At 49.8% G+C, this 23,174-nt stretch overlaps 1 protein-coding gene across 2 annotated transcripts; it reads left to right on the plus strand.

Moving 5' to 3' along the window:
• Positions 1-6,151: 6,151 nt before the first annotated feature.
• Positions 6,152-22,588, plus strand: ERLIN2 (ER lipid raft associated 2). 2 transcript variants are annotated; one of them, XM_090053245.1, is made up of 12 exons: positions 6,152-6,210; positions 6,893-7,014; positions 10,411-10,492; positions 11,013-11,059; positions 11,532-11,593; positions 12,661-12,786; positions 13,860-13,933; positions 14,447-14,505; positions 16,323-16,414; positions 16,974-17,063; positions 18,441-18,520; positions 19,326-22,588. In XM_090053245.1, exons 1-12 carry the CDS (start codon positions 6,166-6,168, stop codon positions 19,512-19,514), a joined length of 1,068 nt encoding a protein of 355 aa, XP_089909371.1. In that variant the 5' UTR covers positions 6,152-6,165; the 3' UTR covers positions 19,515-22,588. The 2 variants fall into 2 exon arrangements, with proteins under 2 accessions (XP_089909371.1, XP_089909372.1); XM_090053246.1 differs by lacking the exon at positions 6,152-6,210 and adding an exon at positions 6,504-6,525.
• Positions 22,589-23,174: the final 586 nt, after the last annotated feature.

A 23,174-nucleotide genomic window follows, 5' to 3' on the forward strand; every position in this document is an offset into this window, starting at 1 on the left:
AGTAGTGACCTGGCCAGGCTCAGACAGAAGTGCAGCTGTAGGGGAGAAGTTGGGAGACCGGCAGGCACTCGTCTTTGCTGTAACTGCTCTGTGGGTCGAGGACATGACTCTCCAGGGCTCTGACAGTGACTAAGCATGGCATTTTCTTGGATATCTTGCTGTACTCTGGCCCCGTCTTATTCCCTGCGACAGTGAGGAAGTGGGTACTTTTCTCAGTCACTGCTCCAGCTGATAGTCTGGTTCTGCATCCAGGCGCGCATGTATGCGCACGTGTGTGGGATGCTTCGGGAAACTCGGGCCTTTTGGATGCAGTTTGGCAGCTGTTTTACAGGGACCAGCTGCACTCCCTAGCAAATTAGGACAAAACGCAGGGTAGGAGCTTGCATTTGGGCGTCACTGCCATGGAGCTGGAAGAAAAACAGGGCAGCCCGATTGAAGGAAGCAGAACTTGTGCTGGAATTTGGCCAGGCCAAGTTGGGTGACGCCCTGAGTCTCTGGAAGCAATAATCATGGTATACAATATATGTGTATCCTGACTAGGGTCGCCATCATAGAGGACAGTCCGGTTGTCCTCTGTCCTCTTTTGATACGAAACCGGACGCCTTTATGTCCTCTATTTTTTGTCTTCAAGAGAGGACAGAGTAGCAGAAAATCAGATTGTCCTCCTATGATGGCCACCCTAATCCTGACGTACAACCCTGATCTGCATGTGCGAAGACTGATACGTGCCAGTATGCAGAGTCTAGCGTGTCTTGGGTGCTGCTGCCGTACAAACAACAAATGCATCATCAAAATGAAAAGTGCCAGGGGGGTGTTTAAACTCATGAGTGATTCAAGCCTAAGCTTTATGTCTCATGCAGGAAAGCAGCACAGCACCACTCCTAATGCCTTGCCAGAGTATGGGCGTAGCATAGCCCAGAACTACCTACCCACATCCCAGCTGCTCCACCTGAAGCACCTGGGTTTGCTGAGATGGGCTCTCCTCCAGGCTGCGAGCAGACCCTCACTCCATCTAGCCATTGATGGGATCGCAGTGGGCATGGCCGCAAGCAAGCTGTCTACCTCCCAGGAAGACTTCAGGCAATGTAGTGAGCTGCCGAGGTGAGAGAATCACCCCCCACTGGAGACAACTGAGATTTTGGGGACTGAAGCAGCATCTCCCTTGGAGCGCTGAGTCACTGTGTGCAGCAGCGGTGCTCGGGAACAGCCCTCAGAGCTTCAGTATCAGCCTCTCCCTGAGTCTTTCATAAGGGAACCATTGCCAGGGAGTCCTAACACATATGCTGGTCCACCAGCAACAAAGCCTGAGCCCTCCGACTTGTTCTACAGCCACTGGCTGGTCATAACTCCTGATCTGCATCCATCATTGGGTTACAACAGGCAAGCTCTTCACCCCAGGAATGCCCCTGATGCCAACCAGTCCCCGGGACCCAGCCATTAACACCGGGAAACACTTGCAATTACCTTCGTCAAGAGGTGAACACCCTTCTAGCCAGTCACAGAGCTTACACCATGGGCCAGAAATGAGTCAGAGCTGTGCCATTGCTCTGAGTGCTCCTTTTCCCAGGCACGATCCATCTCCCCTGGCCCCACCAGGCATTTTCTGTGGACCAAGGGTTCAGCGTGGGCCTCGTGGCCACACACTCGCAACCTAAACGCGGCAACCGAGAAGTAACATGGAGTCCCCGTTCATAGCTCACTTGACAGTGTGAGATTCCTGCTGCATGATGCTATTGTTATTATTGACCGATGTCCCCGCGTCTCCCAATAACGCGTCCGCCACGTATGGTACGCATGGAGGTAACCTTAAACTCCCAAGCAGGAGCCGTGGGGACACAGTTTTTCCACCTCTATTCAAAACTGTCAAGCAGTGATTAATGACCAACAGGCTCGAAATTGCCTTTATTGCCAGCTCGGTATTGTTACTTGTGACAGTTAATGAGGTTAGACAGACTTTTACACAGCACTTTATGGGGCCCCCAGTTTGTCTCCCGCAGAGCTTAACAACACCGCAAGCTTTCGTACACAAAGAGCAAAGAATGTTTGGTTTCCCCTAAGACAATAGACAAAGAGCCAACTCACTTTTAACACAGTGTTTGTCCACCTGTTATAATCCATTATCAAGCCTTCCCTTTCATGCTTTTATAGCCGGGGCTTGTAAAGGGCGAGGGGAAAGGTAATGAAATAAAATATTGCACCTTTATTAAAAGGGGAGTGACTTTCTCGCCCCCCCTGCAGACAGGCTGGAGACAATGGCGTTAACAAGCAGATTTCAAAGACTTTCAAACTTGTCTCAATTAGCTTTGCAGTAAAACCCACAGAATATTTTTATCCCGGCTGCACTTCTACAGGGCACCGAGGAACCGAGGCTTGCAAAGAAAGCTCTTGAGTGCTGGAGAGAAGTGGCTGTAATGAACCATTTGTTAATCTAAAAAAAACCAAGCTGTTAAAAGCCAGCGAGATCTGTAGCAGACACCACCAAACGTTCCTGGCCTGGGGTCTCAAAGTAATGATTTTTTGGCTATTTTTTTCCGGGATTATTACAAATAATATTTACCTTTGTGCAAGTTCACATCTTGATACTGTTAAGCACGTGGCCACAGATGGTTTCCCATTTAGAGTAATGATATAGGCTTGAGTGTTATGAAGCAAAACCTCATCTGCCAGCCAAAAAAACACCCTGCATTTAAAAATCTATTACTTTCCAATATTATACGAATGCATTTTGCTTCAGCTCAAAGCAATTTCCTAGTTTACCCTTATTAAACTGAGAGGGGGCTGAGCAGACGTTCTTGATTTATGAAACACATACTAGATTCATTAAAACCTTTAAAGATTTAATACATTTTATCAAGGACTTAAATCTGGGCAAGCATTTAAAACATCTAATGCAGGGCATATTTCATCACAGGCGCCCTTTTGCACTTATTTAAAGGCTGTAAAATTTGGATTGACAAATATCGCGGCTCTTTCATTCCTTCTTTCTGAACGGCGCTGAATTCTTCTGACAGGTTTGTAATATATATGCTCGGAGATCTATTGAGTGTAAAGATCAAATTATTCTCCTTTATTGACATTTTATATGTCTTTTCTATGTTTTCTAAGTCCCCTTCAACAATTATAGAAGCAGAAGATTTAATAGATTTTTGCATGGTCTGTCACTTTCCCCATCCTGGCTCCTCCGCCTGGCCCAACAGGCATCTAAATAGGGAACAGATTTTTTAAATCACCTACAGATTTGTCAAACCCGGAATAGGAGAAGCTCAGAATTTGTGACACGGTCTAACAGCCACTTTGCAGCTGGAGACTGACATTGGATTAGTGTCCGTCAGGGGGAGTTAAGGAGTTTTCGATTCCTGAGAAAACTTGCTGAAATCTCTCCTGTGCGGAGAGGACTGGGAAAAGAGAGGCAGGTTATGTGCCTAACCCCAGGCTCACTTTGGGATGCAGGCTTCCCCCACACCGCCCATGGCTGTGAGTCCCAAGAGGAGGAGAAGTCTCTTTATTCTGCTCTTTAATCCATCCCACCTTTCCTTCAATCTTTGTGTCACAAAGATCTCCCCAGTGCTACTTCCCAGCCATCTGGGGGGTTTCATCCAGCCCTGGAAAGAAGAAAGGGTTTGCGTCTTATTCCAAGTGGATGATACCCCAACCCACGAGCCCTTGCACCAGCATGGACCCCGTGTCCGGCCGAAGCACCGCCACACTCTTCAGCCTGTGAATTCTCCTGTGCATCAAGTGCAGCCCTGAAAGCTGACGGCACAGTGGCCCCGCGGTGGGGCAATGGCTGCAGGCAATTAAATGCACTTCTTTGCATATTCGCAGTCGTTGAGGAAGCTATTTCTGTGCACCTAAGTCATCATTGGAGAGGTTTTGTGCCGCCTTGTAGTACTGCAGGCAGAAGCAGGTGCAGGCTGGCGCCGGGGAAGGGGGAAAGCTTTTCAGCACCGATTTGTGCATTCTCCCAGGTTGCAGGCTGCGCAGTTCTCTCAGCATCCCGGGCACCCTGGCTTTTTTCTGGCACGTTACAGGGTGTGACAGCTGGTTAGCAAAGGCCCAAATGCAGCCCTTACTTTTCAGCAGGTAGGTAGCACTCAGGCAGTGAAATCTGCACAAGTGCTTGGCTCTCCATGCTCCCCGCAGTCCTGTCCCACCTGGAACAGGAATTGCAGCTCTGTGGCCTTTGCAGAAGTAGTACCTGCCCTGCCCGTCACCAATAGCAAGGCTTGAACCTGCGGTGTCTTTTGCAGGAAATTGCCCTAACCAGCAGGCCATAGGTTTGGCCTTGCCTCATGTGGCCTCATGTCAAGGTTGCTTCCCTGGGGAGCTACGAGAAGATACATGGGGCTAGGAAATAAGCAAGCCCTCGAGTGTGTCATAAGCAATGGGGGCACTGTCCTGGAAAATAAGGGGCCATGGGTCCTGGCTCCTGCCCCGATGTTTTACGTGCACTGGATAAAATGAACAGGGCTGCCATAAGGGAGCTTCAGCAGGCCTAGGGACTAGAAGCCAGACCCTCCCACACACTAGGTAACACTTAGTCCTCAAAGCCCTATGCCCTCCTAGTCTTCAGGGAAAGGGGCTATTGAGCACGGGAGCAAGGGGCACCACATCTGAATGGACCTAGGCTAGGGTCTGGCCCAGCCTATGGCAGTTATTAGGTTCTTTGCTTGGCCAGTCTTCTCACCCCACACATCCTCCACATAACTCGGCTGCCTGGTGAAGCGCCAGCAACGGTGAGAAGGCTGCTAGGGGCAGAGCAGGTAGGTCCCTTTGCTGAACACTTGATGACAGAGGTTCTCGGCCTCTTCTGGGCGAAGATCAAACGTGGTCGCTGCACTGGTCTGATACCCGACCCAAAATGCATTTTAAAATGGCACTGTGTAGCTGAAGGTGCACCCCTATCTGCATGCAAATAGGACTCCCTACAAGAGCCTCCCAGTTAGCTTCCCACCGGCCAGCTTCCAGCAGGAGGACCTCAGCTACACCCCAACCTGATGGCAACGCTCCTGCGGCTGAGGGCAAGTGAAACTTGGGGGCAGCTGAACCCCAAACCTCCGGGCTCGGGCCCACACGTAGGATGCCTGCCGAAGGATTTGGAAGTCTCTGGAGCCCCAGGCTGAAAGGTCTGCAGTGGAGGATCCTTGTGGGCAGTACAGCCACATAAGGCTTTTGAATGATTCAAAGGATTCGGAAGTGATCTAGCTAATTTGCCCTGGGACACCTGGGACCTGGGAACCACCTCCCTTGGAAGCTTATTCCATATTTTGGTAACCCGCACTGTAGAGAATTTTTTCCTGATGTCCAATCTGAATTTGCTGTCTTCCAGTTTGTGGCCATTACTTCTAGCTATCCGGACAGGTGCCCTGGTACACATTGTATCTCCTGTTTCAGGGGCAGACAATTATTTCGGGCAGAGGGCTTACTGAGTTTCAGCAAGCCATCATGGGCTGCATGACAGGCAGCCCAGGGCAGATTAATATTAATTTTCTAAATTTTTAGGGGCCCCGCAGGCCGGATAGAATGGCCTGGTGGGGAACATCCAGCCCCAGGGCCGCATTTTGTCCACCCCTGCCCTATTTTTTGTTCCCCCCCATTGAGTTTGTAGGCGGCCACGAGATTCCTTCTCTGGCAGAGGCTGAAGAGATCCAGGTCTCCCAAACGGTCCACAAAGGGGGTCTTCTGTAGGCCTTTAACCAGACAAGCAGCCCTTCTCCGAACCCTCTCCTGTGTGTGTGTGTGTGTGCGCGCACACACGTACATGTATGCGTATATATTTGTGTGTGTATTTTATACTTTTAAAAAGTTTTCAAAATGTATTTTATTTACACCCACACCCCCCCCTCTAAATCCAAACCCAGAGATGAAGGCCTGGTGCCTGCAGCTGACACCTGGCTCGGAGGGGAGGACCCAGGCAGGGGCCCCTCCATGCAAGCAGCCAGGGAGGGAGATGGCTTCGGGTGCCCCAGCGCCCCTGCCGCCCGGGGTGCATTTTGGCCGGGTTTTGCTGCCCCCCTCGGCCAGCCCCCGCAGCAGACGGGGCGGGGCGCGGCGCGCTGCGCTCCCGCGGGCCAGGCGGCGGTGGAGCTTTGGCGCCCCCTGCAGGCGCGGCTGCTGGACCTGCAGGGCTGGGCCGGGCGGGGCGGGGCGGGGCGGGGCGTAGTGATGGCGTCACCGGCGCGACACCCGGAAGCGCTGTGGCAGGAGTCGGTGAGTGTGGGCCCTGCGGGGCTGGGGCAGAGCACGTGTCCCCGCCCTCCGGCCTGGGCAGCCCCAGGGCAAGGGGCAGTGGCTGGGCCCAAGATTAGTTGGCCAGGCCTGGGGTGGATCGTTTTAGCAGATTAGCAGCCTTGGTGCCTGCTGCCTGGGGCTGGGGGGGCGACAGGGCCTGGGCCTGGGCCTGGGCCTGGACCTTGACCTTGACCTTTCATCCCCTGCCTCATTCAGGGCGTCTGGCCTGAGCAGCCCCCTCCCCTGTGCAGGGGCAAGCCAGGAGGCACGGTGGTACGAGGCCCCACCGCACAGGTGGGGGACAGGGTTTGGGACACATCTCAGCTAATGTTTGGCTTGGTGATTGCAGAGCCGCAGCCCTGGCATGGGAGGGCGGGAAACAAAGGTTATTTGCACAAAGCCAAGCAAGAGCGAGAGGGGTCATGGCAGGACTCCCAGGCTCCACTCTCTGCTTTGTAGTCGCTTCGCAATGAGGGTTGCGTTAGCTCCCTGCTCTGCTATCACTGTTTGGCAAGCTGGGGAAGCCCCGACCTCCCGGAAACACCAGAGAAGCAGAAGTGCAGAGTCCTGCCTCTGCTGGTGTTCACCTCCCTGCCTGTAATAAACCTCTCCTCTTCGTGTCCAGCTGTGACCATGTGTGTCCTCCTTTTTGTTACCTCAGGGCTTACTCTCAGGGATGGCTCAGCTAGGTGCTATAGCAGCAGTGACTGTGAGTTTTGTGGCTGCAGCGTTCTTCTCTGCCATACACAAAATTGAAGAAGGACATATTGGCGTTTATTATAGGTAAGAGGCGTGCAAAAAAAAAAAAAAAAGAAGGGTTGATGTCACAGTGTTTTGAAGCCACTGTCCCGGAGATTCCTTATCCAAAGGCTGTACGCTGGTTGGCTGGGGCAGAGGGAGGAAAAGATAACGTTTGCGCTCCCAAATTAGTAAGGATGTGTGCAGCTTTAAACACCAGAAATCCAGTATCTTATAAAGTCTGAGTTCAGTCATCATTGCTATCCACAGAAGAGTGGATGACAAATGCCTAAGTTTTAAATTGGCAGGAGGCTTTCAGCTCTGCTCTTCTCCAAAGCTTTTGATGTTATCAGTAGCATTAGCAGAAACACCAGAAGTTCAAGTTCTGGTCTCTGCAGGCTGTGTGAAGAAAGGAATAGCAGCATGCTGGTGAGAGCAGCGGGCCTGATGCAGTAATGCCAACCTTCATGAAAACATCGTGAATTTCTAAGTCAAAATAATTCTGACTCATGATGTCCCAATCAAACCCTGAAATCTCCAGTCAGTCAGTCAGTCCATGGAGGGGGGTGGGCACAGATCGAGGCCCCCCATGGTGAGGGAGAGACTTGGACAGAGTTTGGGATGAATGAGGCCCCAGAGCAGGGGCAGGTCATCCAGAAGTCGGGGGGGGGCATGGCTCCTTGGAGCTGTGTGTATCCCTGGGGGAAGCATAAGGGGCACGTGCTCCACGTGGAGCAGAGGCAGGCTGGGGCTCTGTGCCCTGCTGCCTTTGCCCTGGGAGCTCAGCCATGTGATGCCAGTATGCTTCCTGCTACAGAGGTAGCAGAGTTGGGGACAATCCGCTTGTCCCAGAGGTAGGGACAGTCTCGGGGATAGCTCTGTCAGGCCTTCAGTCAGTGCAGGTGTAGTTAGGGATCTTCTGGAAGGGCTAGACATTTTTAAAATCCGCAGGTCCAGATGCCGTCCTCCCAAAGGTGTTGAGGAAGCTGGCAGGGGTCATCGCGGAGCCCTTGGTCCGGCTGTATAAGCATTCGTGATCATCTGGCCAGGTGCCGGGGGATTGGAAACTGGCTAATGTGGTCCCAATTTTCAAGAAACAGAGGAGGGAGGACCCAGGTAACTGTAGTCCTGTAAGCCTCACCTCGGTGTTCAGGAAGATCTTGGAGAGAGTCATCAAGGAGCACATCTGTGTGGGGCCTGCAGGGGAGATCATGCTCAGGGGCAGTCATCATGGGTTCATCAAAGGCAGGTCCTGCCTGACCAGCCTGATTACCTTTTATGACCAGGTGACTAAATCCTTGGATGATGGTGTTGCCATGGACGTAGTCTTTCTAGACTTTAAAAGGCCTTTGACACTGTCTCTCACCCCATTCTCATCAGTAAATTAAGTGACTGTGGCATCCATGCCTACACAGTTGGATGCGTAAAAAATTGGCTGACGGGGCGCACCCAGAGAGTAGTAGTGGACGGGTTGTACTCAACCTGGCGAGATGTGAGCAGTGGGGTCCCCCAGAGCTCGGTCCTCAGGCCCACACTGTTTAATATCTTCATCAGTAACTTGGACGAGGGGGTGGAAAGCATGCTGTCCAAATTTGCTGATGACACTAAGATGTGTGGCGAGGGGGACACACTTGAAGGGAGAGAGAGGCTGCAAATAGATTTAGACAGACAACAAAAGTGGGCAGATGAGAATAGGATGGGGTTCAACATAGACAAATGCAGGGTGCTGCACCTTGGGAGAAAGAATCCACAGCATACAGACAGGCTGGGGAGTTCCCCTCTTGAAAGCACAGAGGTGGAATGGGATCTTGGAGTCAGTATCGACTCCCAGATGAACATGAGCTGCCAACGCCAGACCACAGCCAGCAAGGCCAGCCATACCTTGTCATGCATCTAGAGATGCATCTCAAGCAGTTCCAGAGAAGTGATACTCCCCCTCTATGTGACACTGGTCAGGCTGCAGCTGGAATACTGCATCCAGTGCTGAGCGCCGCACTTCAAGAGGGATGTGGCCAGCCTGCAGAGGGCTCAGAGGGCCACCCACTCAGTGAAAAGGCAGCAGGACAGGCCCTATGAGGAGAGACTGAACCTGTTCAGCCTCAGCAAGAGGCTGAGTGGGGGACCTGGTGGCTGCCTACAAACTCATCAGGGCAATCAACAGCAAATAGGTAGAGCGCTTTTCTCCCCAGCATCACCTGGGGTGATGAGGAACAGTGGTAGTAAGCTGATGGAGAATAGGTTTAAGTTAGGGATCAGAAGGCAATATTTTACAGTTAGAGTGGCCAAAATGTGGAACCAGCTTCCCAGGGAAGTGGTCCTCGCCTCTACCTTGGGCCAATTCAAGAGGAGGTTGGATGATCACCCGTCTGGGGTCTTGTGAATCCAGCATTCATTCCTGTCTGTGGAATGATCTGTTCAGGTCCCTCCTGACCCTAGCTACTATGAAACTATGCTGGGCAGGCAGGGCACGCACCATGTGGCCAATGCACCCCGCATCCCCTGCCTGCCCAGCAGGCAGCAATGGCGTTGCGCAGCTCCTGGAGCAAAGGCAGCAGAGTACAGAGCCTTGAGCCGGCAGTGGGTAGCCTTGCTCTGCCCTGTAGAGGGCATGAGCCCCCCATTCCTCCCCTGGGGGTGTGCACAGCTTTGGAGAGGTGCTTCCCCCACACAACACTGGATGACCTGCCCCAGCCCTAGGGACCCATTCACCCCAGCCCCTGCTCCACTCCCTCCCTCACTGTGGGAGCATCAGTCTGCATCTGCCCACCCCCCCCCACTGCTCCATCCCTTTCTCCTCCACTTACCAGCTGGGTGCTGTCTGGGTCTCAACCTGGCGAGAGTTAGGGACAGTCTGCCTGTCCCAGAGGTAGACAATGTGTCTACCCCTCATTCCCAAGTCACAGCCCCCCTGCCCCCTGCTGTTGCCTTTATTCGGCCTCCATCCGCTTTCTGAGGCTGGCAGACTTTCTGCCTGGCAGTCAGTGGTTGGAGGATTCACTGCTTATATTTATTGTAGTTGGGCTTTGAGTGCAGTTGTGAAGAGGTTTTCAAACCTGCTATGTCTGCCATGCCACAGGAGGAGAGACGTGTTTGATGCCAAGGGGCCTGAATGCAGTTTGTGGTAAAGGAAAACCAACTGCCAAGAGGAGTTTTCCATTTATCAAAGGCAGGGTGAGCGCATGCAGCTCAAGTGCTTCATTGTTTAAAACATCTCTGAGCATTTGTGTATTCACAGAGCACAAACTCTGCTGTGAGCTTAAATCAGAAGAGAAAGCTATCCAGGCACAGCTTACAAATACTCAGGTGTCTGTCCATGCTTTGGCAGTGAAAGGCAAGGCTGGTTTATGATTTCAGTGAATCTACTTTCCTGCTTCACTTACTCACAGTCTTAGCAACTTATTCTGTTATAGCCCTGTTCTGTCCTTCTCCCTCTTCCTGCAGAGGTGGCGCGCTGCTGACATCAACCAGCGGACCCGGCTTCCATCTTATGCTCCCCTTCATAACCTCTTACAAGTCTGTGCAGGTAAACTTGCATTTGTTTGTTTAAGGCTTCTGCTGAATGTCTAGAGAATTTCACCCCAGAGCAGAAGACCAAGCACATACCCTATAAATTGCCTTCTGCGTGGCATTCCCACCTCCATAGATTTACCCTGGCCTGACAGTCCTCCCTGCCTCAGCCTCTCTTAGTCCCCACCGCCTGTTGCAGGGTCTGCTCCACAGCCTGCTTCATCCTTTCTCCAGGCTGTTCTCAAACAAGAGACTGAGCGGTCCAACAGAGGGGTTAGGGCTTGCCACAGAAAGTCACGCAGTGCTTCTGCTCTCTCCTGGGACTCCAGTACTGGATTAGGAAGACAGGGAGGAACTGAAAGAAACATATATGGTTCTGTTGCTTGGTCTTTGGGAACAAAGGGGCATGACTTAGTGAAGAAGTTGGAGCAAAAACTGGTCTCATGTCAAAGAAGTTGCTTAAGCAAAGGACTTAAAATAGCACTTGGCTTGTGAGCAGTCCAGCCTCTGATAGCCTGTGTTCTTTCTCCTCACAGACCACGCTGCAGACAGATGAGGTGAAAAATGTTCCCTGTGGGACTAGGTGAGCATTTCTGCCAGGACCCGGCACAGCAAACCACCTACTTTGCTTCCTGATTCCTCCCCCTACTGATTCCCAGTTTGCATCCCTGGATGTGTTTTGCCCTCCGTTCCTATTTAGAGGCTAATAAGATGCCTTCCTGTCCTCTCCCTGGTTGGAGCATGTGAGTGCTGAAACGTCTATCAGGCGGTAGAGCCTCTCCCCTGGTTATAGTGGCATGTTTAGGACTGGGGTTTTAGTGTTTTTAGCGTGACAGTAGCAGCAGCAGCATTCTGCTTCTGGAGCCACTTCTGGGAAGGTATAAAACTAGCTGGGATCTGTGAACATCTACACCTTCCCCTTCTCCCCTTCACTCTCCTGCCCTGCCTCAGAATGCCACCTGGGCCCCAGCTGTGTCTTTAAATAGGCCAGGCTGTCTCAGAACATTGCACTGGGATGCCCATGCTGCTTCTTGTGTTGTCTTTTTCTTCTGCAGTGGGGGCGTGATGATTTACTTTGACAGAATTGAGGTGGTGAATTTCCTGATTCAGAACGCCGGTGAGTCCTCTCTGCCCATGGCTTTACTAGTCTCCTTTAACCACAGCCTGAAGAATTGTCAGTCCTGAGGCGTAGTAGTGCTACTGCCTTCTCAAGACCCATTATGCAATGTGGGTGTAAAAAGCCGTGTGTGCAGGATAGTGGTTAATTTTGGGGTGGGATGTGCCAGAGGTATCCAGCATGAGCAAAGGGATTGGCAGTTGAAATACAGAGATGAAGAGGCTGAGCCCCTTTCACGCCTCGTATTTCACAGATGGTACGTGCAAGCTCCTCTGAAGTGCAGCCCTTCAGGGGTAGGTGAGTTAAACTGCCTAGGTGCGTGGGAATTCTCTAGCCGTGTTATCTGTTTTGCAAAGCAATGGTACTGCCTTGAACCACTAAAGTAGCAAAGGTGACTAGGAGCTGTGAATTGCAAAGCTTCTAAAGCCGTCCTGAACAGAGAAGGTCCTGTTGCTTTCAAGGTTGTTATCTGAGGCGTGAAGTGCTCTGAAAAGGTAACAAACAGGCTGTTCCTGTATTTAGTGGACATCACTTGCATTGAGTTCTGGCAAGTGTGTATCATGACTAAGTGCGTAATCTTTTTTCAGACCCAGCCTGCACTCATGAACACTTCTACTGTACATTGTGCAGACCCATGTGTGCACCCTTGAGACCTGCTGTTTCCCTCAGCTTTGGAGATTTCCTCCCTTTGTATACGTCCAACCTAGTGTGAAGCCCCATAAATAGAAGTGAAGTGCACACCATGGCTCAAGGCAGTTTGGGTGCAGGTGCCGTAGCAAGAACTGCAATGACACAAGCTTTGTTATTTTGCCACAATGTACCACAGAATATGGGTTAGCCTTCTGTAAAGCAGTGGCATGGGTTATTAAACTGTTAAAATAAAGCAAGCAGGTGCTGATTTGCAGTGTAGGACTTGCTCCCTTTTTGGTCCAGTTTGTTTGCTAATTGAAGCATTGCTCTCTGGTGTTGTGTTTCCTCTGCTCACTAGTGTAGGTGACTGAAGTTCCCACTGCCGGTGACATTAGTCCCTCCTGTCTACTAACTCCCCCCTTTCTTCTCCTCTCCAGTATACGACATAGTGAAGAACTACACAGCAGACTACGACAAAGCGCTTATCTTCAACAAAATTCACCATGAGCTGAACCAGTTTTGCAGTGTCCACACACTGCAGGAGGTCTACATAGAGCTGTTTGGTGAGCCTGGCTCAGTCTTGTCTCGCTGTAACCTTTCAGGGATGGACTTTCACACTAAGCCAGACCTGACAGTGAGGTCTTTCGTGCTTCATGCGGCCAGATGACATCTCTCTCCCAGTCATTTGGCAAATAAACAAGGTCTCTCTTTTGTCCTATCTCCATCACTGATGGACTCCTTACAAATGCTGTACTGTCTTCTGTATGTATTCTGTCTTCAAGCCATGGTACTAGAGAGTAATGTATTTCAGTTGCGTTGGATGCTGGGTGCTTTTGTACACTGGAACACAAAATAAGGGTGCTTAACCAATAACCAGCTGTCCAAGGCAAGGGCCAAGTTCTGTCAGGTAGATCTGTCACAGATTTGGTCCTGGATGTTTACTAACCTTGGCCATCACAACAAGTGTAAGTGAGAATTTACCCACCTATTCAGAAATGTTACATGTCTGGGGCAGCTGAAAGGTTGCAAGACTCATCGAGTCTTTCGGTATTCTAAAAGTGACACTTTCTGTCGTATCTGGGCATTGCATCTAAGCGAAAATGGTAGAATCTCCTGGGAATGGACAGATGATTTTCTGTTCTATCCTGCAGGCCGTGGTAAGAATTGACAGAATGGGCATTGGAAAGTACATTGCTAGAGATTATTTAAGAGACTATTGCAGTGGCTGAGCGTGTGGAGGGGAAGAAAAAAATTTCTCAGTAGGGCTTTGCCATCTCCAAATGTGATTACTTGTCAGCATTGATGTTTTCTGTGTCATGAGAACTACATGGGTTAGTAGAAGTGATGGCCTCATGCACAGAGGTACAGTCTGTGTGTTAGGTTTGGACCCAAACGGTCTCATTCATAGCAGGGGCTCCATGTTTGATTCCTCCTCTCAGAATAGAGGCTGCTTACCTTGCATTGGGTTTTGGTAGACCTGATGCTCACAGCCGTCTCTTGATGTTGCTACCTATATATTAATTGGAACTTAATTTCCAGGAGGACTACGTCTGAGTCCCCCTGAGAAACCGTTGATGATGACATCAGAGTGCCTTAGGAGTTCTGTAACCAGATTTCCTTTTTCTGATACCTGCAGATCAAATTGATGAAAACCTTAAGCTGGCTTTGCAGCAAGACCTGACCTCCATGGCCCCCGGACTCATCATACAGGTATGACGTATGGACTCAGTATCCAGGGAGCAGGGGCTACACTACACAGGCAGCTCCTGCTCTGACTTGGGTTTTAGCTGTAACCTGTGTGCTGTTCACATAGAAGATCTGACCCAGGTGTGGAGGTCTTTAAGCTCAAGCTTCCTGGCTCAGCTGGACAGTATAGGTTGGAGCCAGAACCCTGCTTTCACACAAGAAGGAACCTGCCTGTTTTGCAGTGAGGCTGCAGGCTGAATAACTTGCTCTTGTCCTTCAGTGCCCTTCCCATGGTTCCCCTTGAAGAGCAGACATTCTGCTGGGACAGAAACAATTGACTGGGGAAGCATCACAGAGTGCTCTGCATGCAGAACTGTGAGACAGGCCCCCTGGGCCAAGAGAGGAAACCATACCAGGGGAAGCTTGACAGTGGAGAGGCCCACATCCCAACTGGGCCAACCTGGCTGCTTGTCACCAGGGTAATTGTGCAGTGTGAACATTACTGTGGACTTCACCCTTTTCCTTCTGTCTCTTCAGGCAGTTCGAGTCACAAAGCCCAACATCCCAGAAACCATCCGCAGAAACTATGAGCTCATGTGAGTACCGGGGTCTTGTGCCTGATGGTCAGTGGAGAGCATACAGCCAGTGTGCTTTCTCAGTGTGCTATGATCTGAATGCTCTCTGCCAAGCACACTCTTGGCTGAGCTCATGCTGGCCTCCTGTTGTGGCTAGGAAAGTCCAGTGCGCAAGCAGGCAACTGCTGTTGGGTGGGGAAGCTGTTTCATAGTAAACTCTTGCAGCAGTTTCATAGTAGTTGTGGGGGTCAGAAGGGACCTGAACAGACCATCTAGTCTGACCCCCCACAACTGGCAGGAGCACATGCTGGGATCACACTACCCCAGACAGGTGTTCATCCAACCTCTTTTTGAATTTACCCAAGGTAGGAGTGAGGACCACTTCCCTAGGAAGTTGGTTCCAGATCCTAGCCACCCTAACAGTGAAATAGTGCCTCCTAATCTCTATTCTCCAGCAGCTTCTGGCCATTCTTCCCCGTCACCCCAGGTGCTGCTGGGGGGAATAGGGCCCTTCCTATTTGCTGCTGATCTCCCCTCACGAGTTTGTAGGCAGCCACCAAATCTTCCCTAAGCCTCCGCTTGCTGAGGCTGAACAGGTTCGGGTCCCTCAGCCTCTCCTCATAGGGCCTGCCCTGTTGCCCTCCAACCAAGCTGGTAGCCCTCCTCTGAACTCTCTCAAGGCAGGCCACATCCTTCTTAAAGTGCAGTGCCCAGAACTGGATGCAGTACTCCAATTGCAGCCTGACCAAAGTCGCATAGAGGGGGAGTATCACCTCTCTGGACTGGCTTGAGATGCATCTTTGGATGCACGACAAGGTGCGGTTGGCTTTACTGGCTGCGGTCTGGCATCAGCGGCTCGTGTTCATCTTGGAGTCAATAATGACTCCAAGATCCCTTTCCGCCTCTGTGCTCACAAGGCGGGGAGCTCCCCAGCTTGTATGTATGCTGTGGATTCCTTCTCCCCAGGTGTAGCACCCTGCATTTATCTGCATTGAACCCCATCCTGTTATCATCCACCCACTTCTGTAGTCTCTCTAAGTCTAATTGCAACCTCTCCCTTCGAGCGTGCCTACCTCTCCCCACATCTTGGTGTCATCAGCAAACTTGGACAACATGTTTTCCACCCCCTCGTCCAAGTCGCTGATGAAGATGTTGAACAGTGTAGGCCCCAGGACCGAGCCCTGGGGGACCCCACTATTCACATCCCGCCAGGTCAGGTATAACCCTTCCACCATCACTCTCTGGGTGCGCCCCATCAGCCAATTTTTGACCCATCCAACTGTGTAGGCATGTCAACTGTAAGACATGCAATGACCCAAGCTTTATTTTGCCACAGTGTACCACAGAATGTGGGTTAGCCTTCTGTAAAGCAGTGGCATGGGTTATTAAACTCTTAAAATAAAGCAAGCAGGTGCTGATTTGTAGTGTAGGACTTGCTCCCTTTTCGGTCCAGTTCCTTTTGGGGCACTGCTGGTTTTTGGAAAGGGCTTGCCCGAGCATGTGTGGGAAGTCATAACTGAATTCCAGGAGTTATCCGCCTGTCGGGATTGCAAGGGCTGTGGGTACAACAGGCTGAGCACTTACAGAAGGCTGGAATAACTTGCTTTCATAGCACTTGCCTGGCTGCTTCAGCCTTCCCGAAGCCAGCAGCTGGCCTTGCATTGACGGTGCTAAGTGTCTGCACACAGCCTGTGTCCCTGAAAACCTCCCTCCAAGAGATTTCCTCCCCCAGCATTGTCCACCAGGGAGGTGCTAGCACAAGCATGGGTGGTGGTGGCTTGCAGCCAGGGGCCACGATGATGCTTGAGGTTCACGGATGGCTTGTTTTGGCACAACAGGGAGAGTGAGAAGACGAAGCTGCTGATTGCAGCTCAGAAGCAGAAGGTGGTGGAGAAAGAAGCTGAGACAGAGAGGAAGAAGGCGCTCATTGGTCAGTATGCCCCACCATCTCCCCACCCTTTCCACAGGTGTGCCTGTCCAAGGTACTCTTCAGGGCCTGGGGAGGTAATAAAAGGGATCCCCATAAGAGATGCACCTAGCCTGTTCCTGTTGGTTGTCAGGGGAGCATTGCTACAGTGTGACAGCAGCTCAGGGAAACTTGAGACAAGGTGGCCATGAACTAGAGTAGCGTTGGCTGCTTATGTGGCACAAAGCAAAGCAGAAGCTGGAGGGGAGAGATCACGAGAAGAAGTACCCTGAGATCTTTGCCAAGTTCTGTCTCTCAGTGGTCTCTAAAAGGGCAGTGCAATCTGATGCCAGTCTGTTGCTGCTATAAAGCCCTCCAGTGTAGCTCTGGGCTTGGCCTGTCCTTGCTTTGCCTAAAACATCCCTCAGTGTGAGTGACACCTCCAGTGGAGCTAAAAGCATCTCTGCAGGACTTCTGCTTGCCAGAAGAGCTGGTGAAGGGTTGTGAGGCTGTGTCTGTTCCTGGCAGAAGGAAACCAGGGTCCTGGTTTGTTGGGCACTGAGATGTTTCTTTGATCCTTCAGAGGCAGAAAAAATTGCTCAAGTTGCCGAGATAACTTACGGGCAGAAGGTGATGGAAAAGGAAACGGAGAAGAGGATTTCGGAGATTGAAGGTGAGTGGCAGCCTTTCTAGTAAACAAGTAGCCACTCGTGGTTCCTGGCCAGGGGTTTTGAAGCACGTTACAGGCACATTTGCTAGTCCTTGTAGCACTGCTTTGAAATAGGAACACATTATCCCTGTTTCACTTCTGGGTAAACTGAGAGACAGAGAAGGGAAGCATCTGGTTCAGATTTTCTGAGCAGTAGGGCCTGGGGGCAACTGGCTACCATCCTACATTTTGAGGGGGCTCATGTTTGGAATGATTTAACAGGTTATCATGAATGCTGCTGAGAAAGGCAGTGCACACTCGAGCAGATTTCCCCTGCCTCCCTAGTGATGGAGCATGTGACTGCCTAGGTCTGTTGAGAGACTTGATGGTGTCTGCTCTGGTACCAGACCTGAGGACCTGCACAAGCTAGGATGTTTGTCAGGGACATGCAGGGTTCATGTCAATAGTGCTGCTGGGATCAGGAGTACAGACTCCCATCTCCACAGAAAGAAGGTTATCATCCCCATTCATATACATGGGGATGATTCAGATACATGGGAAAGACTTGAGAGCCTCTCAGAGTAGCCTCTGAGGAATTGCTCACAGGTGTTACCAGCTGGACTCTTTTTGGAAAAGATCCCTTCTTTCACCCCTGGCATTCCCTGGAATGGCCTATCCTTCTTCCTTGTGTAGAGCTTTGCAAAGGTGCTGATACTTGACATGACTTGTTTTTCAACAGCAGCTCTAGGTTTTCAGCCCAACTGCCCCCAGCAGCTTGTCTAGCAGGGCAGCAAGCAGAGACTATCTGGCCAGTATAGGGGAAATCTCCCAAAGAAAAACAAGGACGTGTTCCTTTTTAAGCACTGTCAGCAGTGAAGGGGCCCTGTAATTCTCCCATCTGTTGTAGTGCCCTGCCTTACACCCTTCTGAGGTTCCTCTGAGCTGCCTTTAGGAACCGGTAGGAACGGAAAAATTGATCTCCAAGGTGCTGGCTGCTGCGCGCCCTGAGGACAGTCGCGCCATTAGCCCAAGAAAGTTCCTTGCCCCTGGATGTGCAGAGGGTTCTGCCTTCATGGCTCAGAGCAGCCGGGCCTTGCCAGTTATGTTTGTTATAGGCCCTGTCAAGCTTTGCAGAAGCCCACTGAGGAGCCATTTAGAGCTTTACAGATCACCAGCTTCTTGTTTAAAAGGTCCCAGCAGAACCACCAGAGTTTTAATTCCTTATAAATCCATGTCGCCAGTCACTCCACCTCCAAACTGTATGCCAAGGCCTTTTCTGGCAGCAAGGGGATGCCCCTGGCTAGGAAGGTGAACCATTCTGCCCTCGTGTTCGCTGTTAACGAGTTCAGCGGCTGCTTGCTTTGTTCCACTAGTAAAAGGGTGCCACGGTTTTCCATTCAGATGCGGCGTTCCTTGCGAGGGAGAAGGCAAAAGCTGATGCAGAATGCTATACCGCTCTGAAGATAGCAGAAGCAAACAAGGTAGTATTGACCTGCCCAAGTCCCTTTGCGCTAAGTACTGCACAAATACACTGCAGCTCAGGCTCCAAAGAGATTGCGTGTTAGGTTTAAAAAAAAAAAAAAAAAAAAAAACAAGCTAGATCTGATGGGCCCAGAGCCTTCAGTTACCCTAAAGGCATGTGCAAAATGGACGCGGCTACCAAAGCAGAGACTCGTGGTGGTGGTGGTGGGGTTGGAGGTGGGCTCTGTCAAGCCCCTGAGCTGCACCTAGGTTAGTGAGGATGGAATTGTACTCGGTCCAGCAGAATGACAGCTTTGTCCTTACCTGTAAACTCATTGTCTGATAATGTTAATCCATCTGGCCAGAGGAGATTGGAAACTACAGGGTTGTGAGATAAGAATGCTATGTGCCCTCCTGACCGTGATGACTGAACAAGATCACTCTGATTCCCAGCATAGAAATTGTACCTGTGCTTTTGCTCCTGTCATTTGTGGAGGGGCGGTTACAGGCAGCTGGTAGGTTAATCGAATAATTTTCAATGGGTGGTAAGCGCTTCCCTTTCCAGAGTGGGCTGGACTTTCTATGTGACCAGTGCTATCATTTCCTGGCTTTGCCATTTAGGTACAAGATATTGAAGTTTGGTTTGGAAATGCCAGAAGGGAGCATTGTTCTTGGCACAGTTCCTTAAATTTGAAAGAAGATATGGATGTGCAGGGCTTAGGGGTCTTCCTACGCCACTGCCTTGGAGAGGTAGGACCCAAGTGACAGTTTGCATTTGTGAAGTGCAGGTTGTTGATGGTCTGTTTTCTTTTTTTTTTTGTGCAGCTAAAGCTAACTCCAGAGTATCTGCAGCTGATGAAGTACAAGGCCATTGCAGCAAACAGCAAGATCTATTTTGGCAAGGATATTCCCAACATGTTCATGGACCATGCAGGGAGCCACGGCAAGCTTGCAAAGGGACTAGCAGAAGAGATGAGGGACCAGCTTGGGGCAGGAGCTCCCGAGGACTTGTGAGGTCATTTCTAGCACCGTGTGATCACAAAGATTTCTATTTATTTTTTAACAGCAGAATCACAAACCAAGGTGTCTGTTTCCTCTTTTGATCTTCCCCTTTTCTCTGAAGATGCAGATGAGCCAGACTCACCCCCACTTTTTTTTTTTTTTTGTCTGAAAATCAGCTTAGATACCAATGCTTCAACTTCCCCAGGATGTTGTTTGGCTCCTTCTTTACAATCGGGTCCAGCCACCTCTCTACCAAAGGGCAGATTTAGACCCAATAATTCTGGAAGGATTGAAGCAGCAGTTTCAAAACTGATTCTAGTCACAATCCTGCTTACAGCAAGGATAATTCTTTGCGGCTCTTTATGCACAGTGACCTCTGTTGATAGGCCTGCATGAGCTAGGAACTGGGCTTTACTGTCTCAGCTGCCCTAGGGTGACGGCCCCCGCAATTACATGACACTAAGAGCTAAACTGAGACTGTTTGTCCCTGAATGAGACAGGGACCCAGTGCAGCTTCAGCTTAGCATGGGATAGGATAGACACATGGGACAGTGACTACAGGAAAAGTGAGATGTGGCAAGTCACTGGGCTCCATGGATTCCAGGCTCAGCACTTGTATGCATGTCTGCAATTATTTCAACAGAAAGTGAAAGTTGAACTGAATCCATTTAGATCTGTTGGGTGTGCTGCCTTAGTTTATCCTTCAGCCTGGGGTAATCAGTTTGTTCTGAGGTTAGTATAAATGAGGTGATTTTATTTCCTAATAAAGGTTGGTAAAAATGCAAGTGAGAAAAACTATGCTTTTTTTGGCTGGAAGCCGGAGCTTTGTTTGGTGAAAGTTTCCCATTAAGCGTGGGTTGTTGTAAGCCCTGTGGAAGAAATAAAGGTGCTAGATTTTCTATACGCTACGTGTGGCAGCCACACCAAGGATGCACTGGCACAAACTCTTGATTTCCCATTAATTACTTGAGTATTTGCACTGGCCACATTTTGGAGGGCTGCGATCAGTCTTGGGATGTTTGTTCTCGAACCTCTGTTGTAGAAGTGGTTCTGCCAAGTCAGGGCTGAGACGCACTAGTAGGGGGCAGCATAAACTTGCACTGCTTCTGTTTTCAGGTAAGATAAGACTTGGCTTCTATCAGAAGGGTCTTGTTTAGAAACTTCAAATTCAAACTCTTAGCAAATGGTAAGGGAGGGGGAGGGGGTTATTTGCAGTGGTACATCATAGACCTGGATCTGCCAACATCTGCGCAGGCAAGTAACAGCATGCAGGGGCATCGCCTCACTGCCTTAGTACCTGTAAGTGTTTGCAGGACTGAAGCCTAAATTTAAAACAGTATAGTTTCAGTGGTTACCATGGTTTACAAGTAAACGCAAGCTTACATAAATTAGAAGGTACAGGACCAGGTTTTTGTCTGTCCTGCTTAAACCTTGTAAAAGGCAAAGCACAGTACTATAGAATAAGGGATAGACGGACGTCTCTTACCTCTAGACAACTCTTGTTCTGCACATCCAGACTGGTGCTCCGTGGAGGTGTATTCTGATTATTTAAGCCCTCAAACATGGAGCTATGGAAAGGCAATAAGTTTTGATGATATTTTATATACAGAAACCTACTGGGGGGTGGGGGAATAAAAGGCTTTTTTTAGTGCTCAGGTTGCAAACAACATCTTTTCCCCCAGTCCATCTGCTGCAGGGTAGGAATGCCTGTTCTTAATCACCGTTCTAACTTGCACCCTATGCACCAATACATGGTGCCGTTGGGGTAAGTGCACATTTAATTGTCAGGGACCAACTTAGAGTGTTTATAATGTAATGCTCCAAAGCCTGCCACACCATGCTCGAGACTAGTTTGTTCCAGGCATCAGCAGCCTGCATATGTATTTTTTTGTAAGAGCACAATCCAAGGAAGATAGAAATGGCGATGAAGTTATGCTGCTGGCTCCAATATTTTTCATACAAGGTTTTTTCTTTATTTTCACAGCTTGATTGACTATAACTTGTGCTTGAAAACTTAAAATAAAAGATACCACCAGTTAGTGCACGGGGAAACCAATCTTTCTTTTTTGCTATGGGGAAAGTTGCATCTCCTATGTATTTTTTTACTTACTGAGCAGCCTGAGCTTTTTTTAAATTGCAGATAGATGTAGTACCCTACCCAAACTCACCTAATGTGGTATCTGCAACTAGGACTGTGAACAGGGAATAACTCAATGCTGGGTGCAGGGAGTGTTTATACCTATTATTTTGGAATTGGTCTTGCTTGTTCAGAAGTGTTTCATACTCATGGCAAAGGTTTGGCTCTAATAGCTGATGTGTAGCATTTAATCAAAGATGTTTTCTTGCAACAGAAAAGAATCAAAGAATGCAAAGCATATTATAACTAGTGTTTTTACATGATTACATGTATGTGGAATAAGTAGGTCTTGGAGATTTTTTTTATTATCTTAAAAGTGCACAGCAAAAGGGTCTCTGAGAGAAACAGAAAAAACTGTATTAGAAATAATTTTGCTAATATAAAACACAGTCTTTTGTATAAAAACAGTCTTAGGACCTAGTTTATTCCTTATGATGAACCGCTTAGTTACTGCAGATTTTAGCGGCGATAAAGCAAAATCTTGTCAGTCATTTTTTTTTCAGTTACAAGAGGAAAATAAAGCTGATGAATTAATGAGACTTTTTCTACCAGGCTGAATCCAGCATTGGCATCTGGCACAGGTGTTACCTTATTTCATATTTTCCTCCGGAAGCAGGAGAGACAACTCAGTTACTCTTCCACTCTCTCCCATCTGTTTCCTTGTGAATGTGATGGCAAGATGCCAGTGGAGTTTACTTATTTGTCCTTATCTGCTTGCAGGTTTGCAATCAGGATTTGAATGTTAAAAACCATGATGTTTAATGAAGGAAATATGAGTACCAGTGAATATGGGCAATGGGGAATCTGGGACTGAGGCATGGCGATGCCGTGCTGCTATGGTTGTCTTCTGATTTTTACTCTGCGAGCAGTGTAAGTGATATATTGGAATTATAAAAAAGCCTTTCTATTTTGGTATTTCTAAGGACTGAATAAAATGGTCTGCATTTGGAATATAGTTTTTCTTTTTGGCCTTGAATGTGCTTTTTACTATATTGTGTGTATCTGGGAAGGCAGGTGGGGTGCTCTGGACGAATGTAGAACCAAGTGCAGCTGAAGGGCCAGCCCAATGCAGCCTCCCGCTGTGCTTGGCAGCACCTACACATCCCTGGTGCTGCTGGGGAAGGCTGCTGGGTGCCACTGCCAATCTTGACCGTGGCACATGTGCCAGCAGCATTCGGTGGGACAATCACTCTCCGGACCGTACAGCCAGGTCCAGGTTGACAGGCATACACCACCTGCCTGCTGGGAGGATGGAGCCCAGCCAGACCTTTGCAGAGGCTATGAGGGAGCTGAAGGAGTAGCCAGGGCTGGAGTGTGATCTGCTTTCCCTGCTGATGGTGGAGAAGGGGCCCCTGCCTGGGTCTGCTTTGTCTTTACTGAGCTGACAGGTGAGTCCCCTTGGCTGTGCAGCCAGTGGCATGGGAGGGGCAAGGAGAAGTGCATAAACCCAGCCCATGCTGGACCTGGTTGCATGGTATTGAGCCCACCAGTTCCATCTACTCACTGACAGGTGAAGATGCCTGTTACCCAGAACT

This window comes from Crocodylus siamensis, chromosome 6, assembly GCF_052110815.1.
Source record: "Crocodylus siamensis isolate JL-2025a chromosome 6, ASM5211081v1, whole genome shotgun sequence".
Lineage (NCBI taxonomy): Eukaryota > Metazoa > Chordata > Crocodylia > Crocodylidae > Crocodylus > Crocodylus siamensis.